The sequence below is a fragment of the Pipistrellus kuhlii genome, unplaced genomic scaffold (genome assembly GCF_014108245.1).
Source record: "Pipistrellus kuhlii isolate mPipKuh1 unplaced genomic scaffold, mPipKuh1.p scaffold_m20_p_9, whole genome shotgun sequence".
Classification (NCBI taxonomy): domain Eukaryota; kingdom Metazoa; phylum Chordata; class Mammalia; order Chiroptera; family Vespertilionidae; genus Pipistrellus; species Pipistrellus kuhlii.
The window spans coordinates 14,404,042-14,427,715 of record NW_023425595.1 but is presented as its reverse complement, the minus strand read 5'-3'; the positions used below and the strand labels follow the sequence as shown (position 1 = coordinate 14,427,715).

Here is a 23,674-nt window from a genome sequence, read left to right as displayed (position 1 = left end):
TGCAGCTTATATTTGAAGTGCATCTTTATACTTAAAATGTATATTTTTTAAGTAAAATATAGGTGTTTTCTTATTTATTCAAATAACCTCAGCCTTTTAAATTCATTTCAGGTAATTATTCATGTGAGTAGATATGGAACATCTCTTATTTATTTTCATTTGTCCTTTGTTTTTATTGACTTTTTTTCAAAAGTAAGGCAGGGAAAGAGATGGAATCATTGATGAGAGAGGGACATTATTGATTGGTTGCCTGTACACCTCGTACTGGGGATTGAGCCTGCACATGCTCTGAATGGGAATCGAACCAGCAACCTCTTGATTCACGGGTCAAACTCAACCACTGATCCATGCTGGACAGGCTCTTTGTCCTCTGTTTTTTGTTCTTCTCTTCATCCTTCAGGGTTTTTTTCTTCTTTTTTTGGTATTATTTAAATTTTTTGAAATTCCATTTTACCAATCTGCTTCTAAACTATATATTATATCTTTAGGGGTTATTCTAGGGTTATAGTATACATCCTTAACATTCTACAGCCAAGTTAGAATAATATTGTACCATTTCACATAAAATGTCAAAGTCTTGCCATCATGTAAGTTCTCCTTACATTACTATATGACATAGTTGTCATATCCCATCTACAAATGTTATAAACACAAAAATATAACCAGTCATATGCAGTTTTGAAAATAATCAGTGGGAAAGTACATTTTTATATCCATCTAGATATAAACCATTCGTTCCTGAAGAACTGAGTTCTCCTCTAGTCTCATTTTCCTTCAAACTGAAAAATGTCCTTTAGCACTGCTTGTGGTTTGGGTTTGGTTAACAATAACTTTTCTTTCTTTCTTTATTGGAAATATTATTTTGTTTTTATTCTTCAAGGATATTATCATTGCCTGTAGAATTCTGGGTTCACTGTTTTTTGCTCTCCACGATTTCTGGTAAGAAGTTTGATGCCATTTAAATCAATGTTCCCCTATAGGAAATTAGTTGTTTTTAATCTGCTGCCTAAACTATCTTCTCATTTTCTTTGTTTTTCAGCAATCTGACTATGCTACTCCTATGCATAGTTTACTTATATTTTCCCCTATGTGGAGTCCACTGGGCTTCTTAACCTGTAAATGTATGTCTTTCACCAAATTTGGGGATTTGGGAGAGCATTATTTCTTCAAATAAATTTTTGACTCTATTCTCTCTTCTTCTAGGGGTCTCAATTTTTGTTTATAATAGACCTTTGATATTGTCCCATACATACCTAACAGAGCTATTAATTTTTTCAATAATTTTTTATCCTCTTCTTTAGACTGTATAATTTCCAATAATCTAGTATGGAGTTCATCTACTCTTTCTTTTTTTTTCCTTCTTTTTTTCTTTTGGTCTATCTGCTAACAACTAACGATGTGTCCAGGCATTATACCTTTTCCAAAATTTCTACTTGGCTCATTATTTTTTATATCACTTCTGATATTTCCTAGCTTTCTATTCATTACAAATATATTTTCAACCCTCAGCATAATATAAGAGCTGCTTTAAAATCCTTTTCTGATAATTCTAATATGTGATTCATCTTAAGGTTGGCCTCTGCTGATGGTCTTCTCTCTTGACAATGGTCCTCCACATGTCAATTAATACTGTCTATTTTGGAGGTTATGTTGTGGAGACTCTGGATTGTGTTGTATTTCTCTGAAGAATGTTCATGATTTGTTTCAGCGGTAATTCATTTGGCTAGAATCAACTCTAAACTCTGTGGTAGGTGGTGTACTTCAGTTCTCAGTTCAGACTGCATTCAATCTGTCCATGCATGTGCAGCTCAGGAGTCGCCCAGAGACTTGGGCAGAGTTTATATACAGATTTTGGGGTTCCTTTTAGTTCTCTTTTTTTCCTGAAACTCTTCCTCACTTGTTGGTAGCTCTAGTTATTCTAAACTCTTTCAAATAGTTTCTCCTGCCCACCCCTTCCCATCCCCCCCCCCCCCCCCCCCCCCCAAAAAAAAAGGAGTGCAGGCTCTCCTTTGGAATTTTTGCCACCCCATGCCATAACTCTATCTACTATGGCTATCCTCAGGGCAAAACCAAAGAAATGGAAAACTCACTCTATGTCAGTTGCTTCCTCTAAGTGTCAAATCCCCTCCAAAAATCTCAGTTTGTATTTATTCTCCAAAGCTTTATGTACTTATTTTTTGGATTTCCCTCCCCAGAATTTATAGTTATTTGTGGATGGTTCAATCTGTTAGGAGTTTATTCTTCCATAATCACAGCAGAAACTCATAGTGTCATTTTTATAAAGTTCTACACCAATACTTAGATATATGTTCGTTAAGATACATTTAAATTAGCTAAAAAATGATAAAGTTCAAATTAATTTACCCCTGGAGAAAAAAAAGATAAGAGGGATAAGAGAAGGGAAACACACAGATAAATACAAATTATTGTCTGAGTTCTAGTGCTCTGGCTGTTTGTGGGGGGGCTAATGGCTGTTCACTACATTATTCAGAAAAGAATAAATAACATGATAATAATAGGGCTATGCATAGACGCGTGATGGCAGTGTGTCATGAACCAAGGACTTTGATTAATTTAACTCTGTCCATCGAAGAACAAATGTTCACAGAGTCCTCATCTTGTCCCTAGACTCCTGGAAAGTCTCAATACCGACATGATTCTGAGAAGCTCCAGTCACAGGGCCTATGAAATAGCTAAGGATTTATGGGATACAATGATAGGTAAAATTTATGGGCCATTCAAATTTAGGCACATCTTAGACACATGGTTAATAATGAGAACCGCCCTAAATAACGCTGCGGTTTGAATGAGGAGGATAAAAAGACAAAACCAGGCATGTGTGTATTGTTTCTTTGTTCCCAATACATACAGGCTGTCTGAGACAGGAAAAGTTCCTTCGTGTTTAGAAGCAAGGGATAAGAATGAAAAGAGACTGAGCGAAAGAACGCGGCAGTATTGTCAAAGCAGGAGGAACCTTCAGCTTGCTTGCTTAAAAAAGCTTGTCCACATGTCAGGGACCGTGGGACATTTTCCCAGAGGGGACTGGACAGGGAGCCTCTCAGGTCTTAGTATCTTAAACTAGGCTGAATGGAACACCAGGGAATATGCTGGAAGGAAGGAGGGAGGGAGGGAGGGAGGGAGATCACACTGGCCAAAGGGGTGGAAAAAGTGATGTAATCAGAGTTTTTTCCCATCTCTAATTTTATGACTCTCTGTAAAAAGGAAGAATTCAAACCACTTCAAAATAAGATCACCGGTGATCTGGCTTGAAGATGGGATCTGATGAGAAGGAAGTTGATAAAGACCTACTTTCCTGGTTGATAATCACATACCATGCTAAAATATACCTCCACCTGACTACTGCAAATATAGGGTAAATTTACAAAACACAGACAGCTTCTCTGGGAATCAGGCACAGTAGGGGATAACCTACACACACAATATCACTCAAAATCAGGGCTCTGTTTCCCAACAACCAAAAGCTTGGCAAATCACGCCCCATGTTTTATTTCTCAGGATGTTTAAAAGAGCACAACAGAAAGCTCTTTTTCACCTGCTTGCTATCTGGGCTGGTTTTAAAGACTCTCAGTCACAAACCATTAAAGAAAAAAAAAAAAGTACCATTAGATTTTATTTTCTTTTTTCCTACTTGTTGTCATGAATAGCAAATTGTCTGTGTTTACCAAGTCAAGGGGGGGGGGGGAATCCTTTTTGTTGCTTTCACTGAAACATCCATAAAAACACATTTTAAAAGATAAACTTTATAAAAGTACGTTGTGTGTGTGTGTGTGTGTGTGTGTGTGTGTGTGTGTGTGTGAAAAGGGTACAGAGAAATTTGCTAATTGCAATCAAATTCAAATCTCCAATCCAGTGAACATCCCTGTGGGCTGAGGAAATAACACTTCTTTGGGGAAAGGTAATCCTAATTATGTGGCATGCTAGAGAGGCACCCAAGTTTATGTCAGGAGCAGATGCTGATAAGATATGCTCCGAGTCTGAGTCTGGACTGTTTCAACAGGGAGGGTGTTGGGTAATGTTGGTATTTAGCTGTGATCTGGAGGCCAGCGAAGGTTAGGTCGGACAAAGCAGAGCCTAATGAAGCTGCTAGTGTCTGGGGTGAAGGAGCCACAAAGCCTTTCAAATTAGCAGCTGAATCCTGACACTCATTAGTGATTATATATGCAAGGGCTGCAACTTAAGCCCCAACCAGTAAAACAGTCAAACAGTCTAGCCGCTCCGCATACACACAAAGGAAATAAAGTATGTACAAAAATAAAGAACTAGAACCTTTTCAATGTCTTCCCTTTCACATTTTGACATTTTCCTTTTAAAAAAAAAATTGACAGGACTGCAGTTACCTTCCAATTTGGTACTGAAATAATTACCGCCGCAACTAAAACGAGACTTCATTTATTTTTAAATCAAGGAAGGTCTAATCAGAAATTGCTTCTGCTAAGTTCTGTACAAGACGTAATACACTCTTGTTAACTAACAAAACCAATAAATCAGGCTGAAGCACTTATTAAAGTATCTTGCAGCACTAAATTTATCACTGATGACAAATTTAATTTGGGACTGTGACAGTTTGCTTCGTGCATGGACAGTACTCCAACAGATTTCTTTAATTTTGGGGAAGAAGGAGCCTGCAGAATGGCCATTGCTGAAATGTACTAGAAATTCTTAGAGATGTAAAAATTCCAATAGGGAACTGTGTTTTTCCCACAGCATCACTGTCCCCAGGAAAAGTTATGCATTAAAGTTCTTTCCCAGCCAATTCTATCACTCGATGTTAGAGTTAGTAGAATTTTAAAAATGGTGATAATGAGCATTTTACGAAGCAATTTATAATCATCACTCAGGTAACCTACACTCTATCTCCACCGGGTCACTGCTTGTCCCTTGCTAATGAAGAAAAGAAAATTGAGATGCGGAGTTTCTTCCTATCTAACAGGTAGAATAATTTCAATCTGTGGCACAAAGGGAGGGTGGAAAGAAAAAAAGAAAAGAAAAGAAAGGACAATCACAAAATTGTGTTGGGTTTTATGGTTAGTCAATACTGTAGTTAATATTCTCACCTGAAGTATCAAATGAGAATTACACTCCAAACACACATTAAGTTATTATTAATAGGCAACCTTTGCTCAACAGCATACCTCTAGATTGTCTAATATGAATAATGCCTTATTTTCTCTTCCAGTCAACTGCCCTAGGCAGTTTATTGTACAACACAGCCAGGCTACACAAGTTATATTTTCTATAAACTTTTCCTTCCCCTCAACCACAGCTCTGCAATTCTACATTAGCATTTTCTTGCTGTCTTTTCAAATGGTATTTTCTTTCTTGACAATGCAATCAGCATATAAAAACCAAATTTCACCGCCTGGTCCCGTTTAATGCAAACTGCAGCCTGACAAGGGGAACGCGTTAAGCTCTGGGACAAAAGCATCCAAGTCGACCTGTTTTGCAGACTGATTAATAGAAACAAGCTCCGAGGACTAATCACAAGTCGAGCGAGCCCTGTTCTGCAGATTAATAGAACAAAGACACCAGAGAAGAGGGGAGGTTACAGCACAGGAATACAAATAAGCAAAGGTACGCACCAGGCTTTCCTCCAGTGAAGTCACATCCTGTAAAGCCAGACCCGCAGACCCCACGTCCCAGGGTACCATGTTCAGGGATAAGTCAAAAAGTGGCACCAAAGAGGTCTGGGTTCCCTCCATCACCCAGCACCAAATGAGCCTTGTAGGTGCCACCTTCTGGAGATTCTGATGAGAAAGAGGAAACAGCTTCCCTCAGAATGAGGCTGGCCCTGGGTGCTCTGGGGAATCCTTCCATGTCACCCTGGCAAACCACAGCACTTGTTGATTAGGATGGATGCTATCACCTCCCCAGCATTTGCAATGGCCCACCACACAGGTCATCTGTGAAATGTGTGCGCACGTCCAGGCCCACAAATATACAAGAACTGTACACACAGGGTCAGCACAATGTTGGAAGAGAGTCCATCGCCAAATTACCCCTCCACACACTCTTTACAAGAGAAGGTGGCCTTTTTTCCCTGGCTGTAAAAACAAAGACTTACCCACTGTAAGAATATTCAAAATCCCAGGGAAGTAGAATGAAAGAAAAAAAAGAAAAAGAACATGCATAAGGGAACATTGCTGTTCTACTTGTGGTGTAGTACCTCTCAGTTTTCATTTTCTCCGTATGTTTATATGTTTTTGGTAATGCGATGAGCCCTCTGTATATTTTTAGTGGAGACATGGCTTTTGAAATGCTTACTGCTAAATATGAGAAGGAAAACATAACACTGCTCTCTGATGACTGATGCTAATTCTTAAATGACTAAAACCAGGTGAATGTGTGAATTTTTACTGGAATTGTACAGTCTTCATCGGTGTATCTGGTTCAGTGAAGAGAGTTTATACAGCTTAGGAAACAATCTTTAGGAATTTAGATGTCTGGTTATTTTGTTGTTGGTAGTGGTGGTGGTGTGTGTGTGTGTGTGTTGTTTGTTTGTTTGTTTTTTGTCTTGGTCCCAAGAAGAGTATTAAGTTCAATGGACAAAGAGAATGCATTTGTCCCTGGTATATTTGCATTCTGCTCTATCAATAATCGGGTTATTCTGTTTATTGCAATCATCAAGGAGAGAAAAACATTTGTAATGAATACCATAAATATCAACAGTTACAAATCTCTGTGCTGACTTCCCTGTACTGTTCAGCCTGTGGTCTGCAGGCCAGCCAAACTGCAGAATTTCCAAAGCAGTGATCCTGTTTCTCTCAGGCTTTTCAGAACAGAGTTCAAACTCCACAGAAGGTCATTTCTGTAGCAAACAACCTTAAAAGCAATACCCTTCTCGGTCTCAGATTTTCCCTTTAATAGACATACTGAACAGCACATAAGCAGGGTTTTTGAATGTACAAAGGTGCCCAGTACCCAGAAAATTCCCTGGCCTTTCCTGGGCCTGTCTCTGAAACTGCTGCAAGCCACAGCCAGACAGAACTGGTCTCCGGAAAGAGCTATTTAAAAGCACAGAGGTCAAGGCCACACACTCCCTTAGGTTTCCTCCCATTTTTCCTACTCATACTGCTGGACCAATAGGTAAATTCTTCTTGCAGAAGTATATCTTTTTAAGGGAGAGGCTGGATTTGGATTAGAAAGTAATCTTTGCTGTTCATGTGGGGGTGGGGGATGAGAGAGAGAGAGAGAGAGAGAGAGAGAGACGCACAAGAAATGTATACTAACAGAGGAATCACGAGCATAGCCTAAAACCTCATTCTTTAATGCTTCCTCTGTATTAATTTATGTAAATATATAAGCAAACCCCACAAATGGAGCTTCTGAAATTTCTTCTCCACAGTATTTTTTCCTTTAAGTCATAACACCAAAGGTTAAGAAGTAAAAAAAAAAAAAAAAGTGTAGTGAAAGTGGCTAATAATTGCCCAACGGTCTTATTTCCAACTAGTTTTGCCATTATCAATTTCTGAGTAGGTTTTAGTCTCACATCTTTTGTTTGTTCTGAAAAAAATCAAAGCAAGAAGTTGTTTTTACTGATTCTTCATTCCAAATAAAAACAGAGGCCAGATGATGGCTAGTGAATTGGAGATTAGACTTTTAAGTCATGAATACAATGAAAAAGTCCGCCCCCCCCCCCCCCCAAAAAAAAAAACAAAAACTTCCATAATCCTCTCTTTAGAACCAGGATACTCGGAGCCACCGGGGCATGAAAACTCGGAACATCTTATTGGATTCAATGTTCGGACTGAATATGTCCCCAAACTTCAATACATACAGTAGCGTGAAATGTAGTGAGAAAAAATAAGAGTAATTTCCAGTTATGAAGCCAGGCAGGCATCAGAGCCACTTAGTCTTAAGCGCAATCATTTTGTACAAAATATGTTTAAAAAAAAAAAAAAAAAGCACACAGCCAATTTTAGGGGGAAAAAATGGAAAACCAGTGTGCCTAATCTGAACTTTTTTTCTTTTTTTCTTTGCAAACATAGTATTGGTTTTACTTAGTCTTCAGTGTTGATTTACTAGGAGTTCATATGAAATTTTAGCACCACTTTTTAAAAAATGTGAGCTATCCTAAACCCACATGCCAGACATTAGGCCTGAAAGTATCAAAATTACCCAATAAATATCACCAGCACATTCAAATGCTGTCTTGGGAAGTTTTATTCTGGGAAGAATCTTATTTATGATAGCTAGTTCTTAACTATTTTCTCTAATTTCCCTTTTATATACCAAGTGCTTCTCTTCATTTTTTTTTTCATTTTTCACTGTAAATTTTATACTTGGACATTACTTATTATAGTAACTGTATTTACACTTTAACCAAGCTAATCTTTTCTAATATTTGGCCAAAACTTATATCCTCTCCTGAATTAATGCAGATTTATAATTCATCTTTTCTGCATTTTACAGAATGTAGATACATTCTGCTAATGCAGAGGCTGTCAAATTTGTCACTAATTTCCTGTGTAAGCAGTCCTCATGGAACATTCCACATTCAATTTATAGTTCCCATCCAAGATTACCTTTATTTTTCTTGGGTGAAAACACAGTCCCAAGTGTTACTGATATATTCAAAACGATACTCATGTTAAGTGACCTTAAAAATGCCCATATGTCTTCATTTAACAGACATCCATTCACTCTTCTATGTCTTTTGACTTAGTGCAGCTGATATATGGAGTTCCTTCCTTAAATGGTTTGCAGTTATCCAGATCATAAGCAACTTGCTGTGCAAAGAAACTGTACAATAATTGCTTTTTAAAATTCTCTCTTTCGCAAACACACACAAAATAAGGGTAACCATTTTCTTAGACTAAGTTTTCTATTCACTTCATTTCTGTTCCCTTTTCTTCTCCCCTTCTACACTGGTATACCATCATAGAAAAAAGAAAAACAGAATCCTGGGCAGTGGCTTAGTTGGTTGAAACATCATCCCATACACCAAAAAGGCTGCGAATTTGATTCCCGTCAAGGCAATGTTTAGGATTTGGGTTCAATCCCTGGTAGGGTACATCTTGGAGGCAAATGATCTATGTTTCTCTCTCACACTGATGTTTCTCTCTTCCTCTCTCTCTCTCTAAAATCAATGGACATATCTGAGGGTAAGGATTACAAAACAAAACAAAAGCAAACAAACAAAAAACCTAGCCATTACAAAACTGCACAACTGCTACTTTTCAGGGAAGAAAATAATACTTACTGAGCATTTACTGAGTGCTAGAATCTTAGCACCATCATTACATTTTAATTCCATGAAATATATACTGAATATTAACAAAAAAAGAAAAGAAAAAAAAGGCTGTGGGGTTGAACTTGAACACCTTGGGTAAGTTATTTAACTTTTGTAACCAAATTTATCACGTCCATGTGGGGTTTGTAAAATTACCTTCGCTATAATATGCAAATGGTCATTACGCCATGAAGTGTCATTAGGCCATGAAGTGTAACGACCAACTGCATAATGACTGGATCATGGAGGGTGGGGCAGCGAGCTACAAGCTATGTGTGTGTGTTGGGGGTGAGGTGGGGGAGCTACAGGAGGGCAGTGTAGCGAATTATTGGCTACAAGTAGTTGGTCAGCGGAGAGCTACAGGAGGGGGCAGGGCAGCAAGCTATGAAAGGGAGCAGGGGAAAGAGGGGTGGGAGAAGCTGCAGGAGGGTGGGGCAGTGGGCGGAGAGCTACTGAAGGGTGGCAGTGAGCTATTGGCCAGCTACTGGTGCATGGATTCATGTGCAGGACTACTAGTGTTATATAAAATAACTGTATGTGGGTGAGACTCAATATATACTAATTATTATTTGCTTACTCATTTTGACAGATGAATTTGCAGTTCAGGAAAATTAAATAACAAGGTAAGTGAGTTAAAGGAACTCATGTAGTTACCTGAACTCACTTGTGAGAACATCTGAGCTACAGGGGAGAAATGGGCCCCTGGAAGGCAAAGCAGCAGCAATGAACGGGAACCTGGCAAAAATGGGTCAAGACAGTCAATGGCGCCCCACGGGACTCCCTGGTAACACTAGAGAAATTCACACTGCACTTAGTGTTCAGAGTATAAAGTGAGAAATCCGTGTTTGCCAAATAGCTTAAAAATAAATGGCACAGAATCTACATGACTTCAGTTTAACTCTAAGAATTCAACCACTGAGAATTCCACCACTGCAACAGGAGAATATTAAATATTTGAAAACTGGTTTCTAATATCCCAAGGACTTGCTGAGGGCCCATCTGGTCTAGCTTCCTACCAAGCTCACACCTCACACTGACTTCCTTTACCACAGCTTGGAGAGAGTCTCCAACTCTAAGGGAGACTTCCACACTGCTCACAACCTGGAGATAAGGCATCTGAGGGGAAAAGATGACAATGAAGAGCCTAAAACTATTGTTGGAGGTTTCCTTTGAAAACTCTCACTGCCTTCAAGTTAATTTGTCCAACTACTCCCATTCTTCATCTTGACTAAACCTGCACACCTGGAGAGATGTTGCTATGCTTTCGGTATTGTTGAATGTTCAGGAAGGATCCAGATATGTTCATGAAGCGCATGGATATAATTTAGCACTCTGTTTGATTCCATTACACTCTACCATTTCTGGTCCTCCTTATAGATCAGTGACTATGCTAGGTCTTGTATTGGAAATATTTTCTTTCCTTTTGTAACTGGGTGTCTTATCTGGGTAGACCTTCAGTCCATCAACCACAGGCACATCTCTACTGTCACCACCTCATTCATTCATTCATTCATTCATTCAGCAGATATGAACTTAGCATCCACTCCAGTCAGCACTGAGCTAGCCTAGGGCAGTGGTCAGCAAACTCATTAGTCAACAGAGCCAAATATCAACAGTACGATAATTGAAATTTCTTTTGAGAGCCAAATTTTTTAAACTTAAACTTCTTCTAACGCCAATTCTTCAAAATAGACTCACGTAGGCCATGGTATTTTGTGGAAGAGCCACCACATTCAAAGGGCCAAAGAGACGCATGTGGCCTGTGAGCCGCAGTTTGCTGACCACAGGTCTGGGGTATGCCTAGAGAACGAAGCCAACAGGATTTCTGCCCTCATGGAGTTTATAGCCACTGTAGAATCCCTTCCATCCACCACTAGCTCTGGATTAAAAAGAAAGCTGTCACTTTAACATGAGAGGACGAAAGAACACCCAGCAGCCAGCCAGCTGGGTCTCAGCATAAAGGTCCAGGCCTTCTCTGTAGCCTGGTGCCTGGACTCTCGCCAGGCCTGACTTCAGTGGGGGCACGTGGCCAGCACTTTCTTCTCGGTCCATATGCGCAGGGCTGCTGTCTCTCACCTGCTACTTGGTTCCTGGTGGGAAAAAGCCACATGCACCTTACACCTGGCCCCCTGATCGGTATTCAAAGCAAATGGAAGCTCTGTCTCTATGGAGCATAAAGACCAGAGGAGCTGGTCCAGGTCTTACAAGAAGTAGATTTTTTCCTTTTTAAAATCCTAGTTTCCAGATCACACCATGTAAGAGATAATAGATTGTCCCTTGGTTCTGTCACCTCCACATTCCTATTTCCCCTGCAGGCACCTTATCACCAAGTACTGAGAGTTCCTGAAGCCCACTGGCCTGGACTTCTGTCTGCCCTTTGTGTCACTAGATGGACACAGCCGAGAGCTCTAAGTGGCCACTTCCTGCGTTGCCTCGTGAAGGAGCAGAGGGACATCAGCGGCTACTAGGAATACCCTGGTTTAGTCTAAAGAACTCAGCAAAGGAACTTGGGATTCTAGCCCCTCTTCTCCCCAAACTAACTTTGGGCACGTCACCTTCTGTCAAAAACTATCTTGGTCTCCTGCGTCAAAACGGGACAATACCAAGGAGACCTATAGACACTTGTAAGTGCTGGCTAGTGTTGCTCTCCATACATACTCTGCTGATTTTGATTGTTTTGAATAGTTTTTCCACTTAAATTTTAATTATTTAGGATTACTGTGAATGTGATAACATGTCAAAACTCTGAGTGAAAAATACCATCCAAATGTCAGTTTATTATCATTGTCTACTGACTGAGTTTGTCTCTCAGAATGCACGGGCAAACACTTAAGCTATGCCAATGGCTGATATGCACACCAACACTTCCATGCCCCATCTATCTACACAACCACCACCACCAACACATCAGAGGAAGGCACAGGACAGGCCGCCCAAGTTTGGACAGAGTGAGAGGGAAGGTAGGTATTGAGGTGACTCCGACATCACAAGGTCGGCATACACCGCCTTTCGAAATGGTAGATACTGACACGGCCGTCAATGGGAGACAGGAAGCAAAGCGGTCGGCTTTGCTTTCTCCTTTTTCAAATAAACAGGGCAGTTGTCAAACCAGAAGTGAATGGGGCCCGGGCGGCTTGAAGAGCAGTCAGCTGCATTCTGAAACGGGCAAAAATGTAAACAGAGCCTGAAACTTTAGAGCAAAACCGGCCCGACCATAGGTTTCCTTATGGGAGAGTCTGTGGGCCCTGAGCCAACAAAAATGAAATGCTAGCCTGGGCCTTTAAACAGAACCATGTAAAAGTGGAGTGCATATTTGTTTAGCACGCACATGCATACACACACACACACAGCACACAGACCTTTTTCTGTGCCAATACCTTTCTGAACCCTCCTGAATAAAAGCGGGAATCCTGAGAACATGGTACAGAACAAACATTGTGTGTATAGTTCTGGTTCTTTAGTGTGAAAGGGCTTTCCTGCTGAATGTGGAGGTGTTTCTTTATTTCTTCTTCTTCTTCCTCTTCCTCTTCTTCTTCTTCCTCTCCTTTTTTTTTTTTTTTTTTTTTTGGCCAAGTTAATGGCAAAGCATGATTGCCATCATAAAATAAATGAGCCCGTTCCACCCACCCTCAAATCTGAATTCTATCATATGAGCTGCCAATTGGTTTTCGAGTCCTCTCAATATCTGCTGTTAATTTGTTTGCTATTTCGAGAACTTGAAGACTGTCATCAAAGTACATGATGCATTACAAAACTTGTAATTGGAAATTAAAGCATCTGACGCTTTTCTGACGGGGTAAACATAGAGCACTCCTGCACTGAACAGGACAAGGAAATGTGAGCAACGTTGTGGCTGTTGGCATGCAAGCACAATTACCAATGCCACAGAGTGGAATCAACACTTAACTCCCACTTCGAAAAATCCTGAGAAAATTACATCTCAATGAATGAATGAATGAACTCAATATGCCTATGATCCTAAAAGGGGAGAGGCGAGGAGGGGGGTGAAGGGAGGATGTCCTACACACACCTCCTTTGAAAATGCAACTCCGTGGGCTTTCTCTTGCTATTTCAGCCATTTTAGAATTATGCTGCCTAGGCCCCTGATCTAATTTTCCTGCTGCAGAAGTTAAGGCACTTCCCTCCACAGTTACTAAATCTGACAAATTACACCTGGGCCTACTCTAACATGAGAAAGTGTGCTCTTTGTTCCTGACCCCTTGGTCAGCCCAGAGATCAGATTCCTGCACATAGGAAAGCCCCACTCATATTCATTAAAAGCCACGGGAGACCGGCTCGGCGCTGCTGTGGAAGAGGGGACCGAGATGCAGGCTGCTGCTGAACCGCCAACCGCTCTGCTCAGTGCAATATAGACTCTACTCTTTGTAGCTGGGCTGCTGATCAAGTAGCACCAGGATTTTCCCCTCTAAACAGTACCTTAGTAACAAAAGAGCAGTTGAAATTAAAAAAAAAAAAAAGGAAGGGGCTAGTGAGTGTTTAAATGCCAAGTCCCACAAGTGAGTTTACCAAAACTTGCTTGCACTAAAATGCTGGCTGCACAGATCAGTAACCAAAAATACAAAAAAAATTATTCAGAAATGCCACTGTCCCTCCACCGTGGCCAGAAGAGCGGTTTGTTACCACAGTGGCTAATTGGACAGGTTAGAGTGTTGTCTCCCCTTTCTAACCATACTCAGCCTTTGGAAAAGACATTGCAGAGCTGAGGGATCATAAAGAGGAAATCAGGAAGCATCTTGGCGGCAGAGAATCAACAGGAGGGATACAAGAAACCCACAAGCTTTCCTGTGGGGACAGTAAAATCCTAAGGGGACCTAGTTGTCTGCAACACAGACCCCTCCTCTTCTGTCCCCCCCAAGGAGGGGGAGAAAAACATAACAGGAGAAGTTAAGAAAAGGTGTGGCTGACCTGCGACACCCAAAGACGACAGCGCATCCAGCCTTTCTTTAAGATTCCTGGAATAACGAGATGGTGAAGGAAAATAGACAGAAGCCACAAGCAGCTGTCAAAAGGCCTCCTGAGGCAGGGGTGTCCCCAGGAAGGCATCAACTTTCATCCTCCTTCCAGGAGTTCATCTTTCTCCCTGGACAAGGTACCCCACTTACATGTCTTCAGTGTGGACCAGTGAATTTCCCCAGGCCCAACAAACCATCTCCAAACCGCCTTCCTTGGGGATCTAAGGAACACCACAGTGCACTGCAATGTGAAAGCACTGTCCGTTATTTTCCACGTACATATACCGACTACATGGTAAACCAGGAGATACTGCTTTCATCCTCCCTGATCTTTAGGAAGCTCTCATCACATGTTTATGAGTTGTAGTATTTCAAGCTATAAACATGTAATGAATGTGGACTAATGCTCCTTTTCTGTGGGAGACCAAGTCACATTTTTTAGATGCATGAGTCATAGCTATCTTCTTGGTCAGATGGCAATTACTTTTGAGAAACCCATGACAGGATGGAAATCTTTAGTATCTACAATAGGTCCTTATTTTGATTTCTGTTTTATTGATTAGCACCACTAGCAAATCAACAAATCAGAGAACTTAATATTTCCCCCACAAAAAAAGTCACTGAAAAGGCATGTATATCAAATGTAAACCTGTTCCCATAGTTTGGGAGGTTACACTATCTAATGGGTTACTAAGCAAGCAGCCACCAATGGGACAATCTCAGGAAAGGAAAAACCTAACTTGGGAGCCAGAAAAGTGGTAACTTAGCTTCTAGTTGAATTCTTAACATGAAAGAGGTTAAAAAATTGTATGCAAGATATTAAAATAATAAAGTATACTCACAAAATCCTGATTTTGAAGATTCTGACTTTGGTGATGTTCAAGTGAGTTGCACAGGAAGAGACTAGTATAGAATTCGTTGCCCGTTTTTTGACAAGATAGAAGTTAAGAGATTCACCTTGTCTCCCAATCAGCAGAGGCTAGAACCCACCCCATCTGACTCCTAGTGCAATAGTCTTCGTATGGAGTGGACACAGGTATAAAATAGACTGGAAACACCCTATGTCCGTAATAGCTTCTCAAATGCTTACTGGATGCTAGGAAGTCTTCTGCGCACTGTGAATGCATTAACTCATCTATCCTCCTAACAACTGCGTGAGGGACATCAGGATGCTATCTCCCACTTCAGAGGTGAGAAAACAGATGCATGAAGATGTTCAGACACGCACCCCAGGTCCCAGAACTGAATAAGTGGGATATCTGTGGAAACCTGCCCTCCCTGCACAGAAATGCTCCTGGAAGCTCCCCTAAGTCAGTGTTCAGATGATCAACAGTCCTGGGAATATTAAGTTTGACAAAACAGCTTCCCAGTAAGATCCACATTTCTGGCGCCTCCAAAATTTCAGATGAGACTGAAATTTCCTTTTCACCAACCTTTGCATTTTTCATCAAAAGACAAAGCAGTAACAATTCCTATAGATTGACACAAATTCTATGTAAAGATCTCCTTTGCTGTAGCGAGGTGCTAGGCAGAAAGTAGTTCAAGCTTTCTGAAAACAAAATATGTATAAAACCAACCTCAGGACAACATTTCAGATGGCTAATGGTGCCTATTTTCTTGACTTTACCACCTTTTCCAATATTCAAGTAAAACTTCGGAATAATATGAACCCAGTGCGGACATAAACTTTGTCCGAAGTTTGTACCACCAGCAAAAATGTATTACCCACCATCATATCCCATATTTGAATTACTATGTTTTTTATTTCTTGAGATGCTCCAAAATCTGCCCCAGGATCCAAAAATCACTCCCTCATTCATCACAGCCATAATCTGATTTAGCTAAACCAGACGCTACACAGGTCTAATATATCTGCACAGAGAGAGGGGAAGTTTGTTTGCTATCATCACTTCTGCAACTATCAAGCCAGGGATCTTGGAAAGTCCTGCATGTTCAGGAGTAGCCTTCAATCTTCTGTGCCCTTTGAAGATATTTCTGAAATCATCTGAAGTTATTGAATAAATGGCCAGACTCCACATAGAGCTGCTCTGTCTGTCAGAGGTCATGTCTCAATTACCTGACAGTCAGTAAGAAGCAGCTGAAATGCTCCCCCTCTCTCCTGCTGTTTACCCAGAAATGCTCATATCAACCTCCCATTCTACCCTGAGGTCGGTTTTCAGGGTCCTATTTAACAAGATTAGTTTCTGCTGTTTATTCTCTTTTCCCTTTACTGCTTTCTCACATATAAAGTAATTAATTGACATACATCAAGAAATCTGGGTATAGCCACTGCAGATAATAACCTCTGATTCCCACACTGTGACCACTGCCACCCCAGCCATTCATGTACCCAACTGTCAGACTCAAATCAGGAGCCTGCCATTTGATATGTGTGATTCTTGAGCAGTTACTGAACCTTTCTGTGCCCGAGTTTTCTCATCTACCAAATAAGAATCATAGCAGTGCCTACCTCTTAAAGAAAGGTAAAGTGTAAATAGGATGTAAAATACCGTTTCCCCGAAAATAAGACAGTGTCTTATATTAATTTTTTCTCCCAAAGTTGCGCTAGGTCTTATTTTCAGGGGATGTCATCTTTCCATGCGTTAGGTCTTATTTTTGGAGGATGTCTTATTTTGGGGGAAATATGGTAGTGCCTGGCACGCATAGTAAGGACTCAGTTAAGAGTTCAAAATCATTGCCAGGCTGATTTTAACATGGAAATACTTCCTGTACCCACTCATCAGTCTTTTTGGATGCCAAATAAAATAGAAAATGTCTCAACTTTTTGTGCTACAGAGGACAAACCAAGCTGTTGAATGGGGTGGCCAATCTGAATGTACTCTCTTTGTCCTCTTACAGCCTTAACCTGCAACTCTTGGGGCAAGGCTGGAATACTTCTCCAGGTTGTGTTGGTAAACATTAATTCTTCTGCTCTATATACACATGGAACACTTAAATATTACACAAATTATAAAAATCCAAGACCAGTTTGATGTGGATCTCCTGAACTGTCAGATTTTAAAGATGAAAAAACTGACTCTGAAGGTTCAAAATCCTATAAATACTTAGTGGCAGAGCCAAGGCCAGAAAAGTAGTAATTATTATCCTAAGCCAGTGGTTGACAAACTGTGGCTCGCAAGCCGCATGCGGCTCTGGAGTGTGGTTCTTCCACAAAATAACATGGGTGGGCGCAAATGTACACTGAGATTGAAACTTCGTGGCCCATGCGCAGAAGTCAGTTTTCAGCTCTCAAAAGAAATTTCAATCATTGTACTATTGATATTCGGCTCTGTTAACTAATGAGTTTGCCGACCACTGGCCTAAGCAAACCACCAAGGACTCTGCTAAATCCACTGCAAATGTCACCAGATTTAATCTTCATCCTAACCCTCTGAAGTAGGTATCATTTTCACCCCGTTAGAGATGCAGACACTGGGGCTCAACCTCCGTGAATTAGCTTCTTCAAAACCAGACAACAGATGACTGATAGAGCCAAGATCAAAATACTTCTTGACTGGCCCCTAAGCATATGCCCCCGCTTCCCATTTTCTAGATCTCAGTGCTGAGAACTCTAGGACTGAGCTCGCAGCCTGTGGTTTCCTAACTGCCACTGCACCAGCTTTTGCAAAATACGGACTCCTGGGCTCCACTCGTCAGGAGGGAGAATCAGAGTCTCCAGGGGCAGGGCTTCAAAATCTGTATTTTTCTCAGAGTCAATGATTGACGTATTAGTAAGAGTTGAGAAACCCCAATCTAAGCAAGATATTTTATGAGTGCTTCCAGTATCTACTGAGAGGGGAAATGAGTGAGCGAAGGCTGACCGGAGTAGCTGAATCTACATGGAGAGGAACAATGGAGACCTTACCCAAATTCGTCTGTGTCCCACTGAGACACAGGAAGCCCTACCCATATGGGCCAAGCCCTGCTCCCATCCATCTTGCTTAAAGACATCTGCATCACAATGCAAACAACAAACACAGCCCTCCCCAGCAGTGCCAGACTAAGTGTTCTGTTAGGAAACCAGCAAGAAGGTTTCTTTCCAGCCTCATCCTTTTTGTTTAAAGCACCTAAGTCTGCATGCACCACGCCTTCTTAGCGCTGAGCACATCAGAGGGCAAGACTTCAAATGAACACTTACCAAGGTGCACCGTATATCCTGAATCCCTTCACTGTTACCTCCGAGTCTTGTAAGTAAATACTGTTTGTCAGGAGGGACTGAACGTTGTCAAAGTCCTCTGGTTTCAATTTAGACACAGAGGGGAAACGGTAGTAGTCCTGTTTAACGAGGTCTGCCATGAATTCCTTATCGAATGTCAGTTCATGATTCCCAGCAATCACTATTTTATATTCATACGGCAGGTTTCCTGAAAGAAGGAAAAAAAAAAAAAAAAAAAAAAGAGCACCAATTAGCACGTTCATTTCCCATCACAAAGTACAACAGCCGAGACTGCGTGATTAGCAGCCGGTATGCCCAAATGAAATAGCTCATACATTCCTTTATATTTCCATGGGAACCAAAATTTATGACTACCCCTTTATGCTAACAAAAATGACAATAAACGGGAAATGAGAAGCTGCTAAGAAGCTGAAAAGCTACTAAGAAGACATTAAGTTTTCTGGTTCCATTTCCCTCTTCTGTATGCTGCAGAGTCACTGTGATGAATCCAGAAAAAAAAAAACAAAAAAAAAAACACTTTAATCACGATCCTTAAAAGAGGTCTGGACTTGGTTTAGTCCTCAGAAAATAAGCAGACCACACTGTAAGGCATGTAGACATAGAACCGCTATGTTTTACGCCTGAAACCAATATAATATCGTATGTCAACCATACCTTAATAAAATATATATCAACCAACTATTCTTAACAACTTAGATAACTGCTAGATTTTTAACAGATCCTTCATATAAAAAAACGTTGCACAGCCAAGCATTCCATAATTTAAACAAACAAAAGGAACGCCATAATACAATTTCATATGTTAAGTTAAAGTCTACCTTTGGACTCAGAAATAAAAAGAACATTAATAATGCCTCTTCCTCCCCCATTAGCAGGCTAACTTTCTACCCACCAGGGATGGGAAAAGATACTGTAAAGCTTAACCCCCTTTTAATATTTATGGGATGGAAATGGGAGTTCTCGGTGTGTGCTTTTTATGCAAAAGTTTCTCGATCGAAATGAGATAATTCTGGGAAGAAGAATGAAAGCTATAAAGGAAAACCCAAACACCAGACTTCTGCATAGATTTATAATATTTGAATAAAGTACAGATCATACATATTAATAACTCGTGGTGATGCTATAAGAACCAAAATCCAAAGGGAGATAGTGTCGGGCAGCTGTCCCCATCCTGAAATTAATGCCCTTTCTATTCATTTTCATTACCCATGCCTCAAGCCTCACCGCTGGGCTGCTGCTACTCATTTCATTTTATTTCATTTTATTTTGAAAGAAAAAAGGGCGGGACAACGGTGCCTGTAATTCCAGCTTCCCGAGGCTCCAGGGTCCAAGGCAAAATGAATGTTCCCTGCTATTCCAGGAAGAGTGAACGTTCCCACTAGCAGGACACTGGATCCACTTGTAAAAAACTCGTCCTCACCAGCAAGCCAGAGTCAATGATTTAATTAATGAAGCTTAGTGGGAAAGAGAATGGTACCCTTTTTTTGCGGGGGGGGAGGGGGAGTGCAAATTTTGTCATGAGTCCACGTGGATTGCAATGCAAACTGTAGGGATTACACTGTGACATCCACAATCCCAGCAGCACACCTCAAACGTATCTGCCAATAGTGAAGGGATTTTTAAAATTGCTAAAATATGCTTTGCAATGCTACTAGTTTTTCTTTGGCTTTCACTTTTTAGGCGTCTAACTAATAAAATAGCACAAACAGCATGTAGATTAATGGGGAGGCTAAAGCGAGAGATGAAGGAGTCAGAAAATGAAAGAAAGGTGGAACTGAAAACACAATAGCCAAATGTCAGTGAGTATCCTTGACGACTAGCCCAGGATGCTGTGACATGCCTTTGGCCTCGGCTGTTTGCAAGGTGGACAGCTCGTGGAAAATAGAATGCTTCTCTCAAATGCATGTTTATGTGAGTTTATAATCCACATTAGCATAATGCAATAAGGAGTGCAATGCATATTGTAAACTACCCGGATACAATGATAGCATTTTGCACAATTCCTTGCGATCAAAATACAGATGAAAGATACCTAACAGGCTGCAAATTCCCAGCACGGCACACGCTGGAAACTTGTGAGATGCCCCACAATTCTAATACGGAGGCTCTGTGACCCCACTGGCCTAACAGGACACCCCCAGGTTCACCTGTGTTCCCAAGGCTGGAACGTTTTCCTGGACAGTCATCTGTTCCAAGGCAGGTCCTACTGGCAACTGTATTTGTACAAGTCACACTGCAGCTGCCCGGTTCCTCTTTAATCATTCACGAGGATGGACTCACTCTAAGCCTTTTTCTTTATGCACCGCTGCTCTTGCAAGAGGGCTTTGGCTTCTCGCTTTTTCCATTTTAGAGCTTTGGTTCACGGATGGCAAGGGTGAGAATGGGAGGCAAGGCAAAAGGAAGTACACGATTCCCCTTCAGACTAGTTTTAAAAAATAAAATAAAATAAAGCTGCTGCAAAGTAAATCTTTCTCAGGAAGATAGGACTCCTCCGAGTCTTTTAAATCAAATTGGGAGACGCGACATAAAGAAGTAGCCACCAAAATGAACAGCCGCAGAAACAGTGATGAAATTTACACACTGCCAACAAACTCATCTCTTCCCGGGAATCCAATAGTAGTTTCCAACTTCCATTTTCTGTCACCTATGTTATGAGATTGTCTGACATATTTTCTTTTTTTTGCTGAACTGACCTTTCATCTATAATCTGCCAACCTTTATGTTTTATATGAAAAGTGTAAGCAGGGCAGCTGACAAACCTCCTGTTACTTGACAGCATTTTATTTTTCCCCAAACCAGATTAATTTGGAAGTTTCTGCAGTCACGCTCCACACGTCTTGGTATTCAAATAGCATCAAACAAAAAGGTGCCTGCTTTTATCCATTTTATTCAGACCTGCCTAAATTAAAAACCAAGACCACATGGGAAAATTCTTTCTTTGAATGACCTAAGGGACTCAACCAACTAAACAGTTCCATCTTTCCCAAGACATGATATATGTCCTACTTGTGATATACAAAATTATTTTAGGTGGAATGGAGATGAACTTCTGGCAAAATGTCAAATGGTGTTTTTTTGTATGTTTTAAAAATACACATTTGAAAAGTATAATGTAACAGTGCAAATAATATATAGATTCATTTTTTTTTCTTTTTCATTTTTATACAGGGCGGGGCAAAAGTAAGTTTCAGTAGTTCATATGGAAAATAGCTCAATAATTAATAAATAATAATTCAAGAATGAACTGTAATTTTTCGTACTCACAACTGTAGACCTACTTTTGCCTCAACCTACAATACATATGATGCATGAGATGATTTAAAGAAAACTATTGAGCAAATAATTGTACAGATAATTCACAAATATGGCAAATAATAGCACAGCTAACTCACCAATATAATGAAGTAGAAAGTGATGCATAATATGTGGGAAACTAGTCCATTGAGTCAGGATAGAGCTATAGACCATGGTGAGGCCATAACCTCTTAGAAGCAGCAATTAAGTCTTATTCTAATCTGTATCTTGTATTGCATGTTATCTATTGGTATCACATAAATAGATGCTCACTTAAAACCTAAAGGATAATGAAAGCCAGCTGGGTCCTCACTGCTGCTCCATAGTCTTATTTGTCCCACATTCTTGCTGTGGCCTGTTACCTAAACAGTCATCATAAAACTCTTCCAGGTTCTCTCTAGCTTCCCGACTCCTTTTGACTCCCCTCTTGTCATACAATGTGCCCTCTGACCTCAAGATAGGCTCTCTTCACTCCCTCCTGTCCTATCACTCTGCTTCATCTCACCTTTCTAATAATTGGCCTCTTAATACCATTCCTCCCACTCCCAATGGCACTTTCCTTTTCCAGACAGCTCTCTGATTATATTGGGTCTTTCTCTCTATTTATTCCTCCTCCTTAGTGAGTTGATGTTTCCCCACGCCAAGAAAACAGAAAACAAGCAGCCCTTCACACACACACACACACACACACACACACACACACACACACACACCTCATCCCTAACTTTTGCTTCTTCTTTGAGATACTTTCTCATTTCACTTCTATAATTCTGAAAAGAGAATTCCAAAGACTAGCAACTGGTAGTAGGACAAATTCCGCCCACAGGTGTATTATAGTTGACCCTCAATTGTTTTATTTTTTTTTAATTGAACTAATATTTAGAAATCTGGATATCTGGTTTTCTTGCTTATTTTGGAAAATTAAAAGATCAGGCAATGTTGACCTTCAGTCTGCCACAGACCTCTCTCCTTTCTATTACTTCTCACACCTGGCCCATTTATCATGTTTGCATTGCCTGATGGACGATTCTATTATCAGAACTAGCAACTTAGAGACAAATGGTTATCAGAATTTACCCAACAAAATCTGGCTTCTGTTTCTATTCTCTTCCAAAAGCTTACTCTGTAATGTTGTTATTAACCTAATAGCCAAGCCAAGACTTTTTTCTCCATTCTCACCTCTATTGATCCCGCTGCAGTGGCATTCCTGTCCCTCAAAGTATCAATTTCATTAAATACTAATGTCCCACTTTGGTTTCCTCTTCCCCCTCTGATGTTGCCCTTCCTCTATCTTCTTCCTCAGCTCCCTTCGCATCTTGGCTGGCTCATTACTTTCTCCCTTTTCATCTTTACATCTATAGGTATTACTTAATATTTTCTGACTATATGTCCCTCATTTCTGTTCTTTGTGATTAAGTTTTTAAACCAGTACAATTAAACCAGGGAGGTGGCCTGGAGTGAAGAGTGGGGACTCCAGACTTTGCCATGTGTCAGCTGCATAACCCTGGATGGAGTCCTTATGTTCTCTTAACATGTGCTAGCAAACGTGGGTAATAACTGCATCCCCACATAGGTCGTTTTCAAGATATTATAAGAAGAAAGCTTCTAAAGCACATGCATGATATGGAGCATAAACAACCAGTAGATGTTAATTATTTTTCACTCCATTTTTTTTTAAGTTTTGCTCTTTGCATATGACTTGTCTCCCCTTAGACTGTGAGGTCTTGGAAGGCATGAAGCGTGGCTTGTGGCTCTTTGTTTTACACAAGGTACCCAGTTCAATACTGTCCAAATGGCAGGCACACAGCTAGTATCTGCTGAGTAAGTGGAAGGAATGAATGAACCTCTCCGAGAACTGCCAGGAGCTTCCTCAGAATTCCAGGAACTGAGCTTGCCCTCAGGGCTATGGCAAGATTTAAACCAGGGTCATGCTGTCCCCCTGAAGTGTCCTATTCCCTGCTTCCAAATCCAGTCTACTAA

The 23,674-nt window shown here is 40.6% G+C and overlaps 1 protein-coding gene across 4 annotated transcripts in view; it reads right to left on the bottom strand.

Annotated features, from left to right (window-relative positions):
- Positions 1–23,674, bottom strand: part of MPPED2 (metallophosphoesterase domain containing 2) — a 167,947-nt gene that overhangs the window by 60,718 nt on the left and 83,555 nt on the right. For all 4 annotated transcript variants that reach the window (XM_036427372.2, XM_045577597.1, XM_036427371.2 and 1 more), the window contains one exon: positions 18,362–18,587. In XM_036427372.2, coding sequence (XP_036283265.1) covers positions 18,362–18,587 — 226 coding nt within the window. The remainder of the gene's footprint in view (positions 1–18,361; positions 18,588–23,674) is intronic.